The following is a 20,016-nucleotide window of genomic DNA, read 5'->3' on the forward strand; positions in this document are numbered from 1 at the left end:
GGAAGATCTGAAAACACTGAAGCAGCACGCTTTGTGAAAACCAACACTCGGCTCATTCTCCAAACTTTTGCCCACGACTGTACTCTTCTCACCAGTTCAGCCGGTGTATCCTCTCCGTGTTTGCATCACTTGATACTCAGTTCTGCCCAGCAGGAAGTCAAGTCTGTTGGACGTTATGGCGCTGACATTCAATCCTAACATCACTGAATTTGCATTTCAAAGCCAGTGATCCATAATAAAGTGAAGATGGTGTTAACAGCAGGCTCACGGAGAGAATGAATACAGCAAACGCTGCGTGTGTCACCTGCCACATGGAATTAACGGGTCGCCAAAGCCACTGTCATGGGTCAGCGCTTGAATTTAAAACAAGGGGGAAAAAAGAGCCAAACATGAAGACAAAGCTGGTCTGGACAGGAGATAAGGCTCTAAGTTTGAAGAAGGGTCCAAAGAGAAGGTGCCATCACTACAAACAAACACGAGCAGAGTAGAAGTAAAAGATATTATCATGTGTAAGACAGACGGGCAGAGTACACCTTGTCAAGCATGTGTGTCTGTGGATCACCCGCTGGGATTGTCTAATTCAGGCAATGCCACCCAGGGCAGAGTGGGGGCGCTCAAGCGAACCTTCTCCTCTTTTTTTGTTATCCGCAATGGTGAGAAGATCCCTGGCGAGGGCAATTGATTCTGCCCCTCCAAGTCTTCCAGCTTTAAATCAGCTCACCGCTGCCACAGAGAAACAATCAGTTTTGACTCGACTGAGCTGAAGGACAAAGTTCCGTGTTCCTTAGAATTGTTACCAGAACATCTCGAATGAATTGGTTTACAGTTATTTGTAATGAAGACGCACATAGCGACCTTATGTGTTTAATATTAGGACTGCAATTAAACGGGGACGATCGGCTTGACACCCCAATAGTTGTTTTGGAACCTTGTGTCCACTATGGGGCACTCATTCCCTGGGAATGAGTTCGTTTGTGATTGTGGCATGTTACTTAACCCAAATCTATATAGATATCTCTCTATTATAGAAAAAAAAATCCTGGAGAGAAGCAGTAGGGCGACAAGACGTGATCTTCACGTTCAGATAACGGAAGACACTTAAAAGACCCGTGAGACTAAAGAGACTGGCCACAAAGCGTCTCGCGGGGACCTTAGACATGAGACTTTGTGCCAAAAGATTGACACTGCAGGACCGTCTCACGATGACGTAGAACATGAGGTTCTTGCAAGACATGCCATACTTGCACATAAATAAGAGCGCGGGCAGCAACACACTCAATAGTGTAAAGGAGGCTTTGAGCAGACACAGATCAGGGCTCTCAGCGCATATAAAGTGCATAAGGATAATACGTTATAAATGAAACGTAGACGACTAAGCGAAGAAGAAAGCAGCGCGGAGAAAAGAGACTGAAAAGCGCTGGAGAGACAAAAAAGAAAAAGAATAATCGAGGTGCAAATTCAGAAAATAAAGTAATTATTAGCTCGGAACATGTGGAACTGAAACAAAAAAAAGTAGGTCCGATAGGGACGTTGGCGCTATACACATGCAGAGCAGGTTACAGATTATGAAAGCAGTGGAATTCAAAAGGCTCAAAAAAAAACAAAAAGGCGCGATACACATGTGGAGAAAGTTAAAGAATATGAAAGTAGGAAAATTTGAAAATATAAAAAAAAAAAAGAAAGTAAAGATCGCAGGAGCGCAAACAAACAGAAATTATTACTCGAAAAAGGGAAAATAATCACCACGGACCAGATGTCATTGAAAAAAAAAGCAGGACAAAGCGATCAGAAATAAAAGACAAAGGGTAGAAAACAAAGTCAAACGTCATTAAGAGGTTAAAAAACAAAGGGGGCCAAACAAATGCAGAGCAGGTTAGAGAAAATGAAAAGTGGAATGACTCAAAAAAAACGTAGGAGCGAAACACAAACAGAGCACGAGACAGAATATGAAAGCAGAAAAAAAACGACAGTGTCAAAACAAAGAAAGTAAAGATCACATTAGTGCAAAAAAATAGAAATTATTACTCGGAAAAATAACGAAAAGGCGAATAGAGACCAAATATATGGACACAGGTGATATGGAAATATTGTAAGGCTTTGAAGTTTAAGTCAGAGAATTAAAAAAAACGGAGTTTACCTCACATGCTTTTATTGGTTACTTTGCAACAAAAATGATTAACTGCTGATGATGAAGATCGTGTTGTCTGTGCTGAAATTACAAAGAGAGTCACCTGTCCTGAATTAGGGTACAAAGTCATTAAATACGCGTCTCACTGACCTCATTAAAATGATTCAGCACGTTGGGACTCCAAAGATTCCAAATATTGTTTTTACAGAAGTTCTGAAATAAAAGCGAAACTAATGAAGTAGCAACAACTAAAAAAAAAAATATGTCAAGTGTGTATCTGGACATACAAAAACAGGGGTTGGCGAGCGAAATGAGCAGCGGGCGAAGCCCTCTAGTAACATAAAAGATGACACGGCGGTAAGAAATCACGTAGGAGAAATAACTTAACTTTGTTTAACATCACCTTAGGGCTCGTTTATACTTCACGCTCAGAACACATACGTGCACTCATCATGGCAGCCACGCGTTCCTAGCGTTCATTTGACGCGTCCTCTGAGATTAACGTGACACGTGCGTGAGTTGCAATACCAGCAAAAAGTCGGGTGGGGGGGGGCGCAGTGTGCTACATGTGACAGAAAGCTGCTATGATGATCCTACGAGATCGATGTGCGCGATTTGATGTTTGATGAACGGTTTGATGTGGTGAAGCAAAATGCCGACACACACGTGCATTTGTGGTGCTTTTATATTCAAGTGTCCCATATTCCTGATCATAATGACACGATACGCTTTAAAAGTCTCGCATACCATCTTCTGTGCCCTCTTTTTTTCTGGGGCTTCCTCCTGACCTGACAACAGTAGATCGCCACACTGAACACATTAAATGTATGATATGCCAACTCTCTGCACATTTACAATCCTAAAATTTATACTTGATATCACTTTCATGATGAAATGCAATAAAGTATGTCTGTCACATTTTATAGATAAATGGTTAATTTAATTTAAATAATGAATACTGATAATAATTACACACATGGAGGTGGCACGGTGGCAGAGCAGTAGCACTGCTGTCTCGCAGGGAGTCACGTCGCTGGAGTCTCCATGTTTTCCTGCTGGGTTTCCACAGTGGTTTTCAGTTTCCATCCAAAGAGATGCAGATTTGGTGACACGAAAATGACTCCAGTGTGTATGTAAGTACTTGTATTCACCTTGCGATGAGTGATGAACCCAAACCCATCCAAGGATTGTTTCTGCCTCGTGCCCAATGCTTGCTGGAATGGACACATCCCTGGATTGATGGATTCAAGTATTAAATATCCTTTTCAGAGATATTGCGGTAGGGTGTCATCGGAATTGAATGGCTGTTCCAGGTAATTCACGACACAGCGAAGCCGAACCTGTTCTCACCGTGATAATATCTCGCACTGCCACCTTGTGGATTCCTCCAGATTTCCGTAAAGTACGCATGCAAGTATGAACAGTAAAACGTTTACGTATCAAGAGCATCCGCTTGAGCAGGCGTCACGTGAAGAAGAAACCTGGCCTTACACTGCAGAAAGTACAATGACGAATGAAGGCAGTGACAAGACCCGGTCCTGGAGTGGAATAGAGTCTGTCGGTGTCATCATTGCAGAAGTGGAAAGCATTCTCAGGAACAGACGCTGAGGTCTTCCATCCATTTGTTGGCTTCAAAGGTGTAGCGCGCAATGCTCTTTCTTCACGTGCAGGATCCCCTTCAGATGAACATGCAATTCCAAACAAGGCAATGGTACTTCAACGAAGGATACAATTCCATGCTGACTTAACAGACAGAAACAGCACACGGTGACAGCATCTCACAGTCTGACTGCACGCTGTCCAGTTGTTCCAATCCGCCCGCCTCCCATCCTACGGCTTGTAGGCAGATCTGTGTGGTGAACCCCTGTGCTTAATCTGGCTGTGTGTCAGCTGGGCATGTGAGCAGAAGAAAGCAAATTTAGAAGATGGACTTGCACAGAGCACAGTGACCTATCAAACGTATGCTTATAGACCCGCAGTACCTTACTTTCGACCACAGCCTGATTAGCCATCTTGGAATCACCTTGTGTGGTCCTAACAGTGAGGAATTTTGTTTAAGAAAGGTAACTATGTCGGCCCACTGACCCCTTGGACGCATGGTTTGGACTAGATTTTGAGATCGTTGCCATGGCCCATAGTTTCTTAATCTAATGGGTCAAAGTTGGCCTGCTTTTGAGTCGTAGCGAGATGTGACTCATTGTCATATTCAATGAGAGAAGAGTCGTGCACAGCTGGCGAAGAATCTCGCGATGGGTCACTGCAGGTCATTTAACACTTTAAAGGGCGGATGTCAACGTTTGTCGAAATTAAGGAGTACAGGTTGGTAATCAGCCGTAAACGGTGACAAAACTCGCTGATACGTTTTCAGTTTGACTCTCGTTGCTAGAAGGAAAGTTTGCTTCATTGATTTGACTTTGATTGCCTTTGTGTGAATGAGTAGCGAAGAGCAAACAACCTCTAAAGGGGCATCGACATTTGGTGAGAGACCAAAGCGAACGTGCAAAGCAAAATGCTCCGCGGGGGGTGACATTTTGTGTGTTACCGTTGAATTGTACTCTGATTTGTTGGACTCGAAAATGAAATTGAGGTACCAGCATTAGCAGATCGTAGTGCTGAACATGTTCACGTAGCTTATGTGCCTGTTAAGGGCAACATTTGCCTAGGAGGATACCGGCGCTTACCATGACAAGAGGCATGAATTAGACTGCCACTGCCGCCATCACACAAAGATAGCCAGGCAGCCGGTCCGCCACGGCCTTCCTTCTGGCCGTCGAGCTGCCCCCGAATAGCTGCCAGAGATGACAAGCAGGCGCCGACAGCAGCCACAGCACACAGCAACAGACATTTTGTGTTGATTTACATGTGAAACCACTGCTTTGTTAGCAGAATTTTTTGTTTTTTGGAAAAACATTCAGCCCTCAAAGAGTTAAGCAACCCTGTCGATGGCGACTCTCCAAAGGGGAAAGATGGACTGACTGTCATTGTGGGTCTCAAAGACGTTAAGTAGGGCAAGATGGGGACACAAGAAAAAATAAAAGCAGTGCTCTAGTCATAAGAACGTACAAGTAGAACATAAGAAATCTGACAATCGAGAGGAGGCCAGTCGGTCCATCAAAACGTTTTTATTTAGCGAATTGCTAAGCTGTCCCTAGACGGCAAGAGTGCTGCTTCGCTGCAGACCCTGAAATGTTAAGGCCGCTTTCTGTAAAGACCATGGCGCACATCTTTTATTTACAGCAGGGAAAATAAGCATTGAACGCATCAACGGTTTTCGCAGCAAATATATTTCTAATGGGGCTATTGACATGAAATTTTCACCAGATGTCGGTAACAAGCCAAGTAATCCACACATACAAAGAACTCAGAACAAGTCAAGTAAAGTTGGGGAGCATGTACTGGTACAGCGCATTGCCGCACCCACCACATGACGAAACAGCTCGGGATCCCAGTTGGCAACCCAGCCAGGCAGACATGCGGTCCAGTCCCACACTCCCCTCTATCTACCGCAGCCAGGTGTTACGTGGGCGACCCCTTAGCCTGGTCCAGCCACTCGGGCCCCCCAACAATGAGGATCCTACGAGCTGGATCATCCTCGGGGAAACGCACCACATGGCCGTAGTGCCGTAACTAACACTCCCTCACAATGCAGGTCATGTGCCTCAAACCAGTGGTACCCAAGGATTTTCCGGAGAGACACACATGAAGGAGTTCAGTCTTCATCTCAGGTCACTGGATATCGTCCATGTCTCACAAACAAGAGGCACCAGGACTTTAAAGACTTGGACCTTCGTCCTTTTGCATTGATATCAGGAGCGCCACACACCCCTTCAAAGTGACCTCATGACCCCCTCCATGCTCTCTCAATCCCTCTACTGACTTCATATGAAGAGTCACATGAATGTCACTGCCGAGGTAAGTAAACCTCTCAAAGATGAGGTCGACAATCTCTCCACAGACAGGCATAGCCATCAGAACAAATAAGTTCATAAATCAGGTTATGCGTAATAAAGTGGAATAACACAGGGAATAAGTACTGAACACGTGAAGAAAGGGAGGTGCAAAAAGCTGCTGAAGTGTGTCAGTATTGAGAAAGCAATCCTGCTAGCCCCTGTCAGTGCCAATGAATATCCGCTGCTTTAGTCCTAATTGATGGCCTATCATTACCAAGGTGTCACACAAGAAGCATCTCATGATGGGTAAAAGCACAGAGCTCTCTCAAGACCTTCACAAACACACTGATGGCATTGGTGACAGACATAGTTCTAAACTTCTGAATGTTCCAGTGAGCTTGGGTTGCTTTTCAACCCATCATGAGATGCTTCTTGTGTGATCCCTTGAGAATGACAGGCCATTAGTTAGGACTAAAGCAGCTGATATTCATTTGCACTGATGGGGGGCTATCAGGATTGACAGGCGTCAATTTGGCTTTCCAGGCCTTTTCGTCACGTGTTCAATACTTATTCCCTGTGTCATTCCACTTTATAACACACTAGCAAAATACCCGCGCATCGCAGCGGTGAAGTGCTGCCTTAAAATTTTTATTACGAAGAAAATTAAACCTTTTTAAACTGAGGGAAAATATACCAATAATTATTTGTTAAGGATCTCTTTGTATACCACATTGTGAGTTCGGCCCTCCGGTTGTAATATGACCAAGCTGTGCGCTGAGCTTACTCTTGAGCATGTAACGTACAGTTTGCCATGTGAACAGTAATCTTGTCTCAAATCTCACAGCTTGGATTGCTGCTGTCATAATCGGTTTGAGTTTCATGGTTTGTTTCAATGACGACAGTATTTGTAGGACTTATGCTGAAGAGACATTCAGCATCTGTCAAGCGTTGTAAGCACACAACCGGTTTCATCAATAAAATCACATCCAGCTTTTGAGAGTTTAAACATTCATAAACATCAAAGTGTCCACTACTGAAAGCGTCACCTGTGAATATAAGATGTTTAAGAGGCATTGGCGGTTGTCAAAAGGTGTAAAATATTTGGCCATTTCAGTACACTTGAAAGCAACAACCGAACAATTCAGCGGCAGCCATCAACTCACATGCAGATCCATAGGCGAAGGGCTTAAACATTTCACTCTTCTAGTGCTCCTGTGTAGTCTAATTATCTCCTGTACCGTCATCAGTCCACACCTTGAACCTGTCCCAGTCATTCAATACATAAGACAGAATCTTCCTCCGGATATCAAGAGTGAGCCTGATATGGCCGTGCAATATGTAACACAGAGAATGGAAAAGGCAGGTGCCATCTCTGGGCATGGAAACCACTCGGTAAGTGACAGTTCTTTGATCGATGGTGATCACCTCGATAGACATGTTAATGGGGGTACGGTTGGAATGATAAAGGAAATGGGCACCTGAACAATGTAAAGTAAGTCTAAAATACCTACACAATAACTATAATCATAATAAATGAACAATAAAAGAGTGGAGAAGCCGTGGATTAAATAAAAAAGCTGCAGTTATCAGCAGGGAGACGTTAATTCCCGTTGCGAAGCAAGGAAGGGAATGTAGAGACTGGAGCAACGGACGGCCTTATATAGGCAGGCAGCCAACAGCGTGGGGCGTTGGGATGGGGGACCAACGCCACCTCACACGGTGACCGAGCTGCAGGCTATGGATGTAGATATGTACGTAAGTAGGATTCAGTTAACGTTGGGAACCCGCGTACCAAATTTCTTGAAGATGGGCCCGTAAGTAACAAAGACCGTTGGAAAGTTCAATATGGCGGCTGACAGTGGCGTCATACCAACGAAATAAGTACATACATTGGTTTCGGTTAGCACAGGAAACCGCCTACCAAATTTCATGAAGATGGGACCATAAATATGAAAGTTTAACGTGGCGAACATTGTTGACCGTTACACGTAGAATTTCGAAATGAAACCTGCCCAACTTTTGTAAGTAAGCTGTAAGGAATGAGCCTGCCAAATGTCAGTCTTCTACCTACACCGGAAGTGGGAGAATTAGTAACGTTGGAAAGTTCAATATGGCGGCCAACAGTGGCGTCATACCACCAAAATAAGTACATACATCGGTTTCGGTTAGCGCAGGGAAGCCGCCTACCAAATTTCGTGACGATGGGGTCAGCCTTCTACCTACACAGGAAGTTGGAGAATTAGTGACGTTGGAAAGTTCAATATGGTGGCCGACAGTGGCGTCATACCACCAAAATAAGTACATACATCGGTTTTGGTTAGTGCAGGGAAGCCGCCTACCAAATTTCATGAAGATGGGGCCGTAAATAAAAAAGTTCAACATGGCGGATGTTGTCGACCGTTATGACCGTTACGTGTAGAATTTCGAAATGAAACCTGCTTAACTTTTGTAAGTAAGCTGTAAGGAATAAGGCTACCAAATTTCAGCCTTCTACCTACACGGGAAGTTGGAGACTTAGTGATGAGTGAGTGAGTGAGGGCTTTGCCTTTTATTAGCATAGATCACTTCATTTATGGACTCGTTTGTTTGGATTTCTTTGTATATGTGGATTACTTGGCATGTTACCAACGTGTGGTGAAAATGTCATGTCAATAGCCCCATTAGAAATATTCACTAAGAAGGCTCTATCCTGGGTCCGCTGCTCTTTTCGATTTACATGCTTCCGTTAGGTCAGATTATCTCGGGGCATAACATGAGCTACCACAGCTATGCTGACGACACACAACTGTATTTATCAATAGCACCTGATGACCCCAACTCTCTTGATTCACTGACCCCAATGTCTTACTTGTGTTTCTGAATGGATGAGTAGCAATTTTCTCAAACTAAATAAGGAGAAAACAGATATTTTAGTGAATATAAATTAATATAATTAGGTTAATAGAAATAAACTTAATGCATTAGAATTAAAAATTAAGAGGTAAAGAATTTAGGGGTAATTATTGACTCGGACCTTAATTTTAAATCTCATATTAATCAGATTACTATGACAGCATTTTTTCACTTAAGAAATAGAACAAATGTTAGACCCCTTATAACTTTGCAATATGCTAATAAATGAGTTCACGCTTTGTTTTCAGTCGGCTAGATGACTTTAATGCACTCCTCTCAGAACCACCCAAAAAAAGACATCAATCGATTACAAGCCCACCTGGACCATCACACAACCACAGGATATTTGGCGATGGGCAATGTTCAGCGTGAACTGACTGACCAGTCAGGAATCTCACTACCAACCCTGAGCCATGTCATGACACCCATATGGGATGGTGTGATTAAGATGCTACCCAGACACATTCAACTTTCTTACACTCAGGAGGAGCAAGCGGAAATCAAAAGGCAATTTGCAGCCATTGCTGATTTTCCTAATGTAATCAGCACAAATGACTGTATGCATGCTGTGATAAAAGCACCAGCACAGAATAAATTTTGCTTTTAAAAACTGAAAACACTTTCAGTCAATTAATATATAACTAATATGTGATGCTCAAATGTGTCTGACTAATGCTGTTGCTGGGTGGCTTTGCTCATCCCACAATTCCTTTATTTTATCAGTCAGCAGCAGGAAGTGGACTTGAGGGTCATGATGTGCGTGATGGCTGGCTTCTTGTTAAGTAAGCCTAACTGATAGGCCTGGAATTAAGTTTAGATAGATATATAGAACTCTATTTGTCCCCTGGAGGAAATTTGGGTTTAAAATGAAGCTTAATATCTGTATCTATTTACAGTATATCTACATCCACCTATACAGTAGACAGATAGATAGATTGATAATCCAACATCTGTCTGTCTGTCTGTCTATATGCTTTTCACAAGAGAACTCCTGAATGGATTTATATCTGTTTTTTTTCTATAGTTTGCTTGAACATTCCGGTGACCACCCTAACCCACTCTCACCTCGGAGTACTGCATCCTCCACCCATCCTTCTGCTGATACCAGCACAGGTGAGACATCTCCACCCACAATTACAGCAGCCCAGGTGAGCAGAGAGCTGAGGAGACTTTGTGCCAGCAAAGCAGTGGGTCCAGATGGAGTATCGCCACGACTGCTGAAGGCCTGTGAGTTGGAATTGGGGAGTTCTCTACAGCGCATCTTCAACCTGAGCCTGGAACAGGGGAGAGTCCCGAGGCTTTGGAAAACATCTTGCATCACCCCAGTACCAAAGGTACCACGTCATGGTGAGCTGAATGACTTCCGGCCTGTTGCTCTGACGTCACATCTGATGAAGACCATGGAGCAGCTGCTGCTCCACCACCTGAGGCCACAGGTCTGCCATGCCCTCGACCCACTGCATTTCACATACCAGGAGAAGGTGGAAGCGGAGGATGCCATCATCTACATGCTACACCGATCCCTCTCCCACTGTGACAGAAGCAGTGGTGCTGTAAGCATTATGTTTCTGGACTTCTCTAGCACCTTCAACACCATCCAACCTCTGCTCCTTAGGGACAAGCTGACTGAGATGGGAGTAGATTCATACCTGGTGTCATGGATTGTGGACTATCTTACAGACAGACCTCAGTATGTGCGTCTCGGAAACTGCAGGTCTGACATTGTGGTCAGCAGCACAGGAGCGTCGCAAGGGACTGGACTTTCTCCGGTCCTGTTCAGCCAACATACATCAGACTTCCAATACAACTCGGAGTCCTGCCACGTGCAAAACTTCACTGACGACACTGCTATGGTGGGCTGAATCAGGAGTGGGCAGGAGGAGGAGTATAGGAACCTAATCAAGGACGTTGTTAAATGGTGCGACTCAAACCACCTACAACTGAACACCAGCAAAACCAAGGAGCTGGTGGGGGATATTAGGAGGACCAGGCCCCTCATGGACCCCTTGATCATCAGAGGTGACTGTGCAGAGGGTACAGACCTATAAATACCTGGGAGTGCAGCTGGATGATGAATTGGACTGGACTGCCAATACTGATGATCTGTGTAAGAAAGGACAGAGCCGACTATACTTCATTAGAAGACTGGCGTCCTTCAACATCTGCAATAAGATGCTGCAGATGTTCTACCAGACGGTTGTGGCGAGCGCCCTCTTCTACGCGGTGGTGTGCTGGGGAGGCAGCATAAAGAAGAAGGACATCTCATGCCTGGTCAAACTGGTGAGGAAGGCAGGCTCTATTGTAGGCACGGAGCTGACAGTTTGACATCCATGGCAGAGCGACGGGCACTGAGCAGACTCCTGTCAATCATGGAGAATCCACTGCATCCACTGAACAGGATCATCTCCAGACAGAGGAGCAGCTTCAGAGACAGACTGCTGTCACCATCCTGCTGCACTGACAGACTGAGGAGACCCTACACTATGTGACTCGGGGGGGTAAACGTTAACATTATACAAAGTTATTGTCTGCTTTTACATGCATTGTTATTACTCTTTAATTTAATATTTTTTTTTTATCAATATGCTGCTGCTGGAGTATGTGAATTTCCCCTTGGGATTAATAAAGTATCTATCTATCCAGGACCGGAGTTCGGCACCCGTGATCTAGGAAAAGCTTGGGTCGCTGCTGGAAAAGGTGTTGGTGAGGCCAGCAGGGGGCACTTACCCAGTAGTCTGAATGTGGATCCAAGTGCAGTGACAGAGACACTGCTATAAATATGGTGCCGTCCTTTGGATGAGTGTCTGACTATCTGTGGTCATTAAAGATCCCTGGGCATCCTTTGTAAAGATGGAGCAGGTATCCTGATATTCTGATTAATTTGCCCATCACAGCCTGATCATTCTGGGCCCTCCTGATGTCCTAGTTAAATTAACCCTAATCATTGCCTGTCGCTAATAACTTCACCACCTAATAGCTCAAGTGCGATGAGCATACCTACAATAATGTCTGCCGTCGCATCATCCTGATAGATGCTGCACATTGGTGGTGGCTGAAGTGGCGCTTTGAGTAGTGAGAAAATCGCTATATGAATGGAAAGAATTATTATTATTATTACTGAGCAGATTAGTGAAAATAGGACTTAATGGTCTCCTCCTCTTTATCAAAATTACTATGTTGTGATGGATTACCATGCTGTCCACAGTTGCCCCCAGCTGCTAGGAGTGAAAATCACAATACACCAGTGCAGTGACGGGGACAGCGTGCTGTAAAAATGTCACCAGGCTTCAAATTAAACCTAGGTCCTGGCTCTCTGTAGTCGTAAAAGATCCCTGGGTTTGGTATCCTGATGCTCTGGTTAATTTGCCCACCACGGCCTGATCATTCCAGACCCCCTAATCACCCCCATCTATCTCTCTCATCCCATCACCACCTAATCGTTAACGTGTGGCGAGTGTACTGGCACAAAATGGCTGACATCATTAGTGTCCTCAATTCTGACTCCCTTTAACCTCAGTTGGGTCTCGTGTCTCCTTTTTATCTAAAGCTGTTCTTAAGAGAAACTCCTGTGACAAACTTGACTCTTAAGTGAAACATTCAGCAAATGCAAAGTCGATTTTACGTCTCATGAACACTCAAAGCCCAACTTTTGAGCAGTACAACTTTTGGGTTACTGGAGTCAGAAGAAATCTACCAACTCCGACTAAATGTAAATTGTAATATAATGTGTTTAAATTTCCAGTCTGATTAAACTATTTTCTCTTCTGGCCTTTAGATAAAAAATACAGCCTCGGTTTTAACGTTGTAAGGTTTCTCTTTTGTTAATTGTCACTCAATGTTTGACAGCTGCCATACCACACGCACTTCAGAAGAGCTCATCCACCTGAAGCTAAGCATGTCTGGGACCGGCGAGTACGTGGAAGGAAGACCATCTGGGAAAAGCTTGGGCCACTGCTGGAAAAGGTGTTGGTGAGGCCACCAGGGGGCGCTCACCCTGTAGTCTGACTGTGGATCTCAGTGCAGTGACAGAGACACTGTTAGAAATATGGTGCCGTCCTTTAGATAAGACTAGGGGGCTTCGGTCGCCAACCCCCATTTTTGTTTTTCCGGATACACACTTTTAAGATTTCTTTTTTTCTTTGAATTGTTGCTATTTCATTAGTTTCACTTTAATTTCAGAACTTCTGTAAAAACAATATTTAGAATCTTTGGAGTCCCAACGTGCTGAATCTTTTAAATGAGCTCCATGAGACGTGTTTGATGACTTTGTACCCTAATTCAGGACAGGTGACTCTCTTTGGAATTTCAGCACAGACAACACCATCTTCACCATCCGCAGTTAATCATTTTTTTTGCAAAGTAACCAATAAATGCATGTGAGGTAAACTCCGTTTTTGAAATTCTCTGACTTAAACTTCAAAGCCTTGCAATATTTCCATACTTCTGACAGATCACCGGTGTCCATGTATTCAATCTCTATTCGCCTTTTTGTTATTTCTCTTTTTTTGCGCTAATGTGATCTTTACTTTCTTTTTTTGATGCTGTCGTATTTTTCTGCTTTCATATTCTGTATCTTGCTCTTCTTGTGTTTTGCGCCTTCTTTTTGAGTCTTTTGAATTCCACTTTTCATTTTCTCTAACCTGCTCTGCATGTGTTTGGCCCAATTGTTTTTTTAACCTCTTTATGATGTTTGACTTTGTTTTCGACTCTTTGTCTTTTATTTCTGACCTCGCTTTGTTCTGCTTTTGTTTCAATGACACCTGGTCCGTGGTGATTATTTTCCATTTTTCGAGTAATAATTTCCGTTTGTTTGCGCTCCTGTGATCTTTACTGTCTTTTTTTTATACTTTCATATTCTTTCACTTTCTCCACATGTGTATCACACCAACTTTTTTTTTTTGAGCCTTTCGAATTCCACTGCTTTCCTAATCTCTAACCTGCTCTGCATGTGTTTAGCACCAACATCCGTGAACGTCTTTATGAAGTTCTACTTTGTCTTTTAATTCTGAGCCCAACTGGACCTGCTTTTTTTTTTTCAGTTCCACTTGTTGCGGGCTGATTATTACTTTCCTTATTTTCTGAATTTGCACCTCGATTCTTCTTTTTCTTTTTTGTCTCTCCAATGCTTTTGAGTCTCTTTTCTCCACGTTGCTTTCTTCTTCACTCAGTCGTCTACGTTTCATTTATAATGTATTGTCCTTCTACACTTTATATGCACTGAGAGCCCTGATCTGTGTCTGCTCAAAGCCTCCTTTACACGACTGACTGTGTGGCTCCCCGCGCTCTTATTTATGTGTAAATATGACGTGTCTTGTAAGAATCTCATGCTCTACGTCATGGCGAGACGGTCCTGCAGGGTCAATCTCTTGGCACAAAGTCTCATGCTTTAGGTCCCCGCGAGACGCTCTGTGGCCAATCTCTCTAGTCTTGCGGGTCTTTTAAGTGTCTTCTGTGATCTTAACGTGAAGATCATGTCTCATCACCCTACTGTTTCTCTCCAGGATTTTTTTTTTAATAATAGAGAGATATAAAACTGAAGTCCTGACTCTAAGTGGTCATTAAAGATCCCTGGGCATCCTTTGTAAAAAGTTGTGGGTATCCTGATCTCCTGGCTCAGTTGCCCCCCCCTAAACATTCCCTGTCTCTAATTGGCTGTCTGTCTCTCACCACTTCACCACCTAATAGCTCAAGTGTGATAAGCGTACCTACAAGAATGGCTGCCATTGCATCACCTGGGCAGAGGTTGCACATTGGTGGTAGCTGAAGTGGCGCTTTGAGTAGTGAGAAAATCACTATACGAATGTAAAAGAATTGTTATTATTATTATTATTGAGTGAAAAAAGGACTTAATGGTCTCCCCCTCTTTGTCAAAACTCCTATGTTGTGATGGATTAGCATGCCGCCCACAGTTGCTCCCAGATGTTGGGAGTGCAAATCCCAATGCGCCAGTGCAGTGACGGTGACACCGTGCTTCAAATTAGACATTTAACTGAGGTCCTGACTCTCTGTGCTCATGAAAGATTTCTGGGCATCCTTTGTAAAGAGTAGCGGGTACCCTGATGTTCTGGTTAATTTGCCCACCACGGACCCCTAATCACCCCCCATCACCACCTAATTGTTAACTGGCACAAAATGGCTGCTGTCATTAGTGTCCTCAGTTTTGACTCCCTTTTACCTCGGTTGGGTCTCGTGTCTCCTTTTTATCTAAAGCTATTTTTAAGAGAAACTCCTGTGACAAACTTGATTCTTAAGTGAAACATCCAGTAAACGCAAAGTCAATTTTACGTCTCATGAACACTCAAAGCCCAACCTTTGAGCAGTTCAACTTCTCCATGCCACTCCCACCATTCTAAGCACTGTTACCTTCCTTCTCATTGTATTTTTCATATTTACATACAGTTTGGTCCATAAATATTTTTATGCAATCTTTTTGTCCAACCCACTGAATTAAAGCTGAAAGTCTGCACTTCAACTACATCGGAGTTGTTTCATTTAAAATTCATTGTGGTAATGTACAGAACCAAAATTAGAAAAAAAGTTGTCTGTCCAAATATTTATGGACCTAACTGTACATTTCTATTTCATTTTGCATCATTTTAGGAGTCACACATTAAATGACAATAAAGGCATCCTGTTCCACTCTAACTTTTGTGAAAGATTTCCCTCGACAGTGCTGCCCAGCCCTTGTGTGCACTCACCCGAAAAGCTGCAAAGGCTTCTGGCAGAGTGATGATCTGGTGGTCCCGGTGCGACCCCTGAACAGCGCACAGCACACAGATGATCTTCTCGTCCGGTTTGCAGTAAAGCGTTCCCTCCTGGCCGTGTTCCTGACACCGCAGTCTCTCCACCGTGGCTGTGTTTCTAACCCGTGAAGCACCAGCCTGCTCGTGGCCGTCTTCACTCTCTGCTTGGTGAGGTCCACCAGCCTGGGCATCGTCCATTTCTGGGCTGCAGGAAGCCCCCAGTACCCCCTCCTGAAGGCTGCCTTCTGCCTGCTCCATCGCCCTGACGGAGGGGCGCATCCCCGCGCCGTAATCCACGAGATCGTGCAGGCTTCTCGTCTGGTGCTGTCTGCCGTGCTCCTCACAAAACGCAAAGCTGCACTTGGCACAGAACTTGACGGCCGACTGAGGGTCGTCAGGGTCACAGGCGTCACACGTCCCATCACTGGGCAGATCCTGCTCGAGCGTCATGTCTTTGTTGAAGCTCCCACCTGGGTGGCCTGAGGCACCTGTCGCCATTACGGCCCTGTTCTTGTATTTCTCACAGTGTCAAAGTTTTGTTACTGCAGGAGCCTTCGCGACAGGTTGAATGATCTACCTTTGTTATAACAGCTACGGCCCCGACACTTGCCTTGCCCCCAAATGGCAACTCTATTCGCCGCCAGCCTGTATACCAGCTTCTTTAAAACGGCGTCTTAACTGGTCAGGTTCTCTTTATTTTGGGTTCAGATATCACTCCCTCACCTCCTCGCCGCTTGTACAGCTGAGCGCAGCCATTTGCATTTTAAATAACACGCCAGGAAATGCTCAATTAATAACAAAGCCGAATGGTTCCTGAAAGTAGGCTCCAAATCACTACTTTCACTTTTAAAAACCGCTCACTTCCTCAAAGGATTCCACTTCCGGGTCAGGCCACGCCGCTCGTCTCCAGGCAACGATGACGCGTATTCGAGTTCAAACAGCGGAGCGCCTGTGCTCGGCAATAAAAACGCATTGTATGTGATAGGACAGCGGCTGGAAAATAATTGAACGAGTTATTAATAACCAAATATGATTCCGGACGAGAGATCTCTACCTATAGGACTTGCGTAAATAACTGCAGGTGTAAACGTTACAAACAGTCTTCTTGTTTTGTACACAAGGTCAGTCATTCATTATCCAACCCATCTACTGTATATCCTAACACAGGGTCACGGGGGTCTGCTGGAGCCAATCCCAGCCAACACAGGGCACAAGACAGGAACAAAATATGCAGCAGGGCACACACACCCACACACCAAGCACACACTAGGGACAATTTAGGATCGCCAATGTACCTAACCTGCATGTCTTTGGACTGTGGGAGGAAACTGGAGCAACCGGAGGACACCGACATGCAAACTCCACACAGGGAGGACCCGGCAAGCCACCTAATTGCGAGGCAGCAGCGCTACCACTGTACCACCACTGTACCTAAGATGGATGTGGGAAATGCTCACGTGGACACGACCATCACATCCAGTAGGATAAGCTGTGAGCATTTTAATGCGCATTTAAGCTGAGTCGCTTGCCATGGAATTAAGAGTCACGGGGATCCACTGCCTGTCTTATCTATCTATCTATCTATCTATCTATCTATCTATCTATCTATCTATCTATCTATCTATCTATTCTGGGAGTTCTGGAAAAGAAATGACAGCTAGAAGCAGTTGGGAATAAAGACTACGAATGGTGAATAAATAAATTTTCTCTTCTCATTCTGAGAAGAGAAACCACTGGGACGAGAAAGGAGAAGCCAAGAGAAATCTTCAAAGAACAGGAAGAAGCACACAGACTGCTGGACGTGGAAACATATTCATACAACTGGGAGGCAGAAGTGCTAGCCACTGCGGCACATTCACACTTTATTATGTTACAACATGAAATTCCGAGGGATTTTGTGTGAAATGTTTTTTGCCAATGAGCAAAACACTCTTTAACGTTGAAGTGAAATATATTGCCTTTCATCTATCTATCTATCTATCTATCTATCTATCTATCTATCTATCTATCTATCTATCTATCTATCTATCTATCTATTATATAGTGCCTTTCAGATCTATCTATCTATCTATCTATCTATCTATCTATCTATCTATCTATCTATCTATTATATAGCGCCTTTCAGATCTATCTATCTATCTATCTATCTATCTATCTATCTATCTGTCTATCTATCTATCTATTATATAGTGCCTTTCAGATCTATCTATCTATCTATCTATCTATCTATCTATCTATCTATCTATCTATTATATAACGCCTTTCATTTCTATCTATCTGATAAAGTAAGTCCACGTCATGGAAATTGTTGACATTTTCAACATATCTGAACATTAGATCTTCATGAAAACAGTGCCTACATATAAAGGTGATCTACTTAAATGAAACAGAAGAAAAAAGTGATCTTTTTAGTTATTTATTCATCAAAAATATTAATGGATCTAATGGTTTACTGGAAAAAGTAAGTCCACCCTTGTCCTCCGAAGCTGGTGTTGCCCCCTTTAGCAGACATGACTTCTTGTAGTTGTTTTCCATAACTGCCTGTCAGTCTCTGACATCAGCTCGGCGACATTTTTATCCACTGCTCCATGCAAAAGTTCTTCAAGTGCAAGTGGGATTTTTTGCATGTCCTGCCTGTTTCAAATCCCTCAAACTACATTTTAGTGGGATCCAAGTCTGAACTCTGACCAGGCCAGTCCAGATTCCTTCATTTATCACACCAGTACATTTCCACTACCATTCCTAAGCGATGGCATGAGGGTCTTCTCCTGTTTACATCAAACATGTCTTTGGCTCATCTTGGAGACTTTTTTAGTATCATATGGTCAGCTGTTGGTCTGAATTTGATGGACCAGCCAGTCCTGTATTATTTCACAATCCTTTGAAATCTTCACCACCTGTCAATGATTTCCCTTGCAGTTGAGATTTCAAATAATTTGGTGATCTTTTAAAATTTCTTATCAGACTTCTAGGCATCTGCGGTCTGTCTGCGGGCCTTAGAGAGCTCCTTTGATCTCGGATTGATGACACCACACACGTCACTAGCAGAGACAACAGCAGACCCTCAAATAACTGTGGTTTAAATAAGACAGTCAGGTCCACCTGTAGACTCCCTAAGGAGGTTCTCGTCATTGGCCCCCAATCGATGACCCCTGATTCTGTGGCAGACTGGAACATGTCCCCCTCGGCGTCGTGACAAAATAAAGTCAAATAAGTTACATGTAGAGGCAGAGGAGAAGTTTTATTTCTCTTTTCAAAAATAAAACAGCAGACCATGAAACAGACATCCACACAGCAGCCACCGTGCATTTTTTTGTTTGTTTACTATAACATACTTGTTACATACAAAACTATTTACAATATATTATTCACATTTTCTTTAGAATAAGATTACTTCCAACATTCCTAACCTCACACAATATCCTTATTCTACCTTTACACTGTGACTGCCGTGCTGAACTCTTTCTCGTTGCTGTAATGGAAGGAGACATAACCCAGCGGACGGGCTGGACCAACATCTCATTCAAAGGGATAAATTAGTGGATGGTAAGGAGGAGCTGGGATATCAAGAGCAGTTCCTGCCCAACATAACAGATGGCAGGGCTCTGCTGCTGTGAACCCAGCAAAGATGCCCACAGGGGTTTATGGCAATCGTAGTTCTGAGGGACATCTCTGCCAGTGTCCTTGAGTGCCACCAGAGGGCACTGCAGGGAGGAGGAGATCTCCCTGTTTCAGGAGGCGTCCATCTGACCCGGAAGTGCTTTCGAGGGGCTATGTCGGACATAAAAGCAAGTCGTCCAGCCCATAGACATATATAGATAGACGCTGCATTCACTGTGTTGCCCAGTCGACACGATACGTCAGCGAGTCCGCCATATTGCGAGTGGCAAACGTGCCATTTAAACTAATACAGGTAGACGTGGAAAAAACAATAACATTTAAAACAGTATTGTTTACATACAACAGATTTTGGCGAACCGTTTAAATGCAATTATTTATATCCATTTATACTCTAACTAGCAGGAGTGCCCGGCATTGCCTGGGAATGTATAACTGGTGAATTTTCCAAATGAAAGAAACAGAACATAGAAATAGAGCAAACAGTTTTCTGATTGACATTTTATTGTTAGTTGCTCCACTCTGGATTCTGTGTGCTGTGGCATTTCAGACGCCCTTGAAACAGACTTTGTTGTGCCATCTGAAGTGGACCTTCCAATTGTACATCTTTTTTTTTGTTGGCATGGGTATATTAGCGAAAAGCAGGACAATTATAATGTGTTACATGGTATTACATACGGAATAAGCACCACAGTGAGATGAATTTACGTTATTGACAATACATTGGAAAGCGGAAAAATAGCAC

The 20,016-nt window shown here is 43.7% G+C and overlaps 1 protein-coding gene across 1 annotated transcript in view; it reads right to left on the bottom strand.

Moving 5' to 3' along the window:
• The window catches only part of trim44 (tripartite motif containing 44), a 244,035-nt gene extending 227,511 nt beyond the window's left edge, over positions 1-16,524 (bottom strand). Inside the window, exon 1 of the mRNA XM_039743940.1 lies at positions 15,609-16,524. Within this exon, the coding sequence (XP_039599874.1) occupies positions 15,609-16,151 (543 nt within the window). The 5' untranslated portion in view covers positions 16,152-16,524. The remainder of the gene's footprint in view (positions 1-15,608) is intronic.
• Positions 16,525-20,016: the final 3,492 nt, after the last annotated feature.

The sequence above is a fragment of the Polypterus senegalus genome, chromosome 1 (genome assembly GCF_016835505.1).
Source record: "Polypterus senegalus isolate Bchr_013 chromosome 1, ASM1683550v1, whole genome shotgun sequence".
Taxonomy (NCBI): Eukaryota; Metazoa; Chordata; class Cladistia; order Polypteriformes; family Polypteridae; genus Polypterus; species Polypterus senegalus.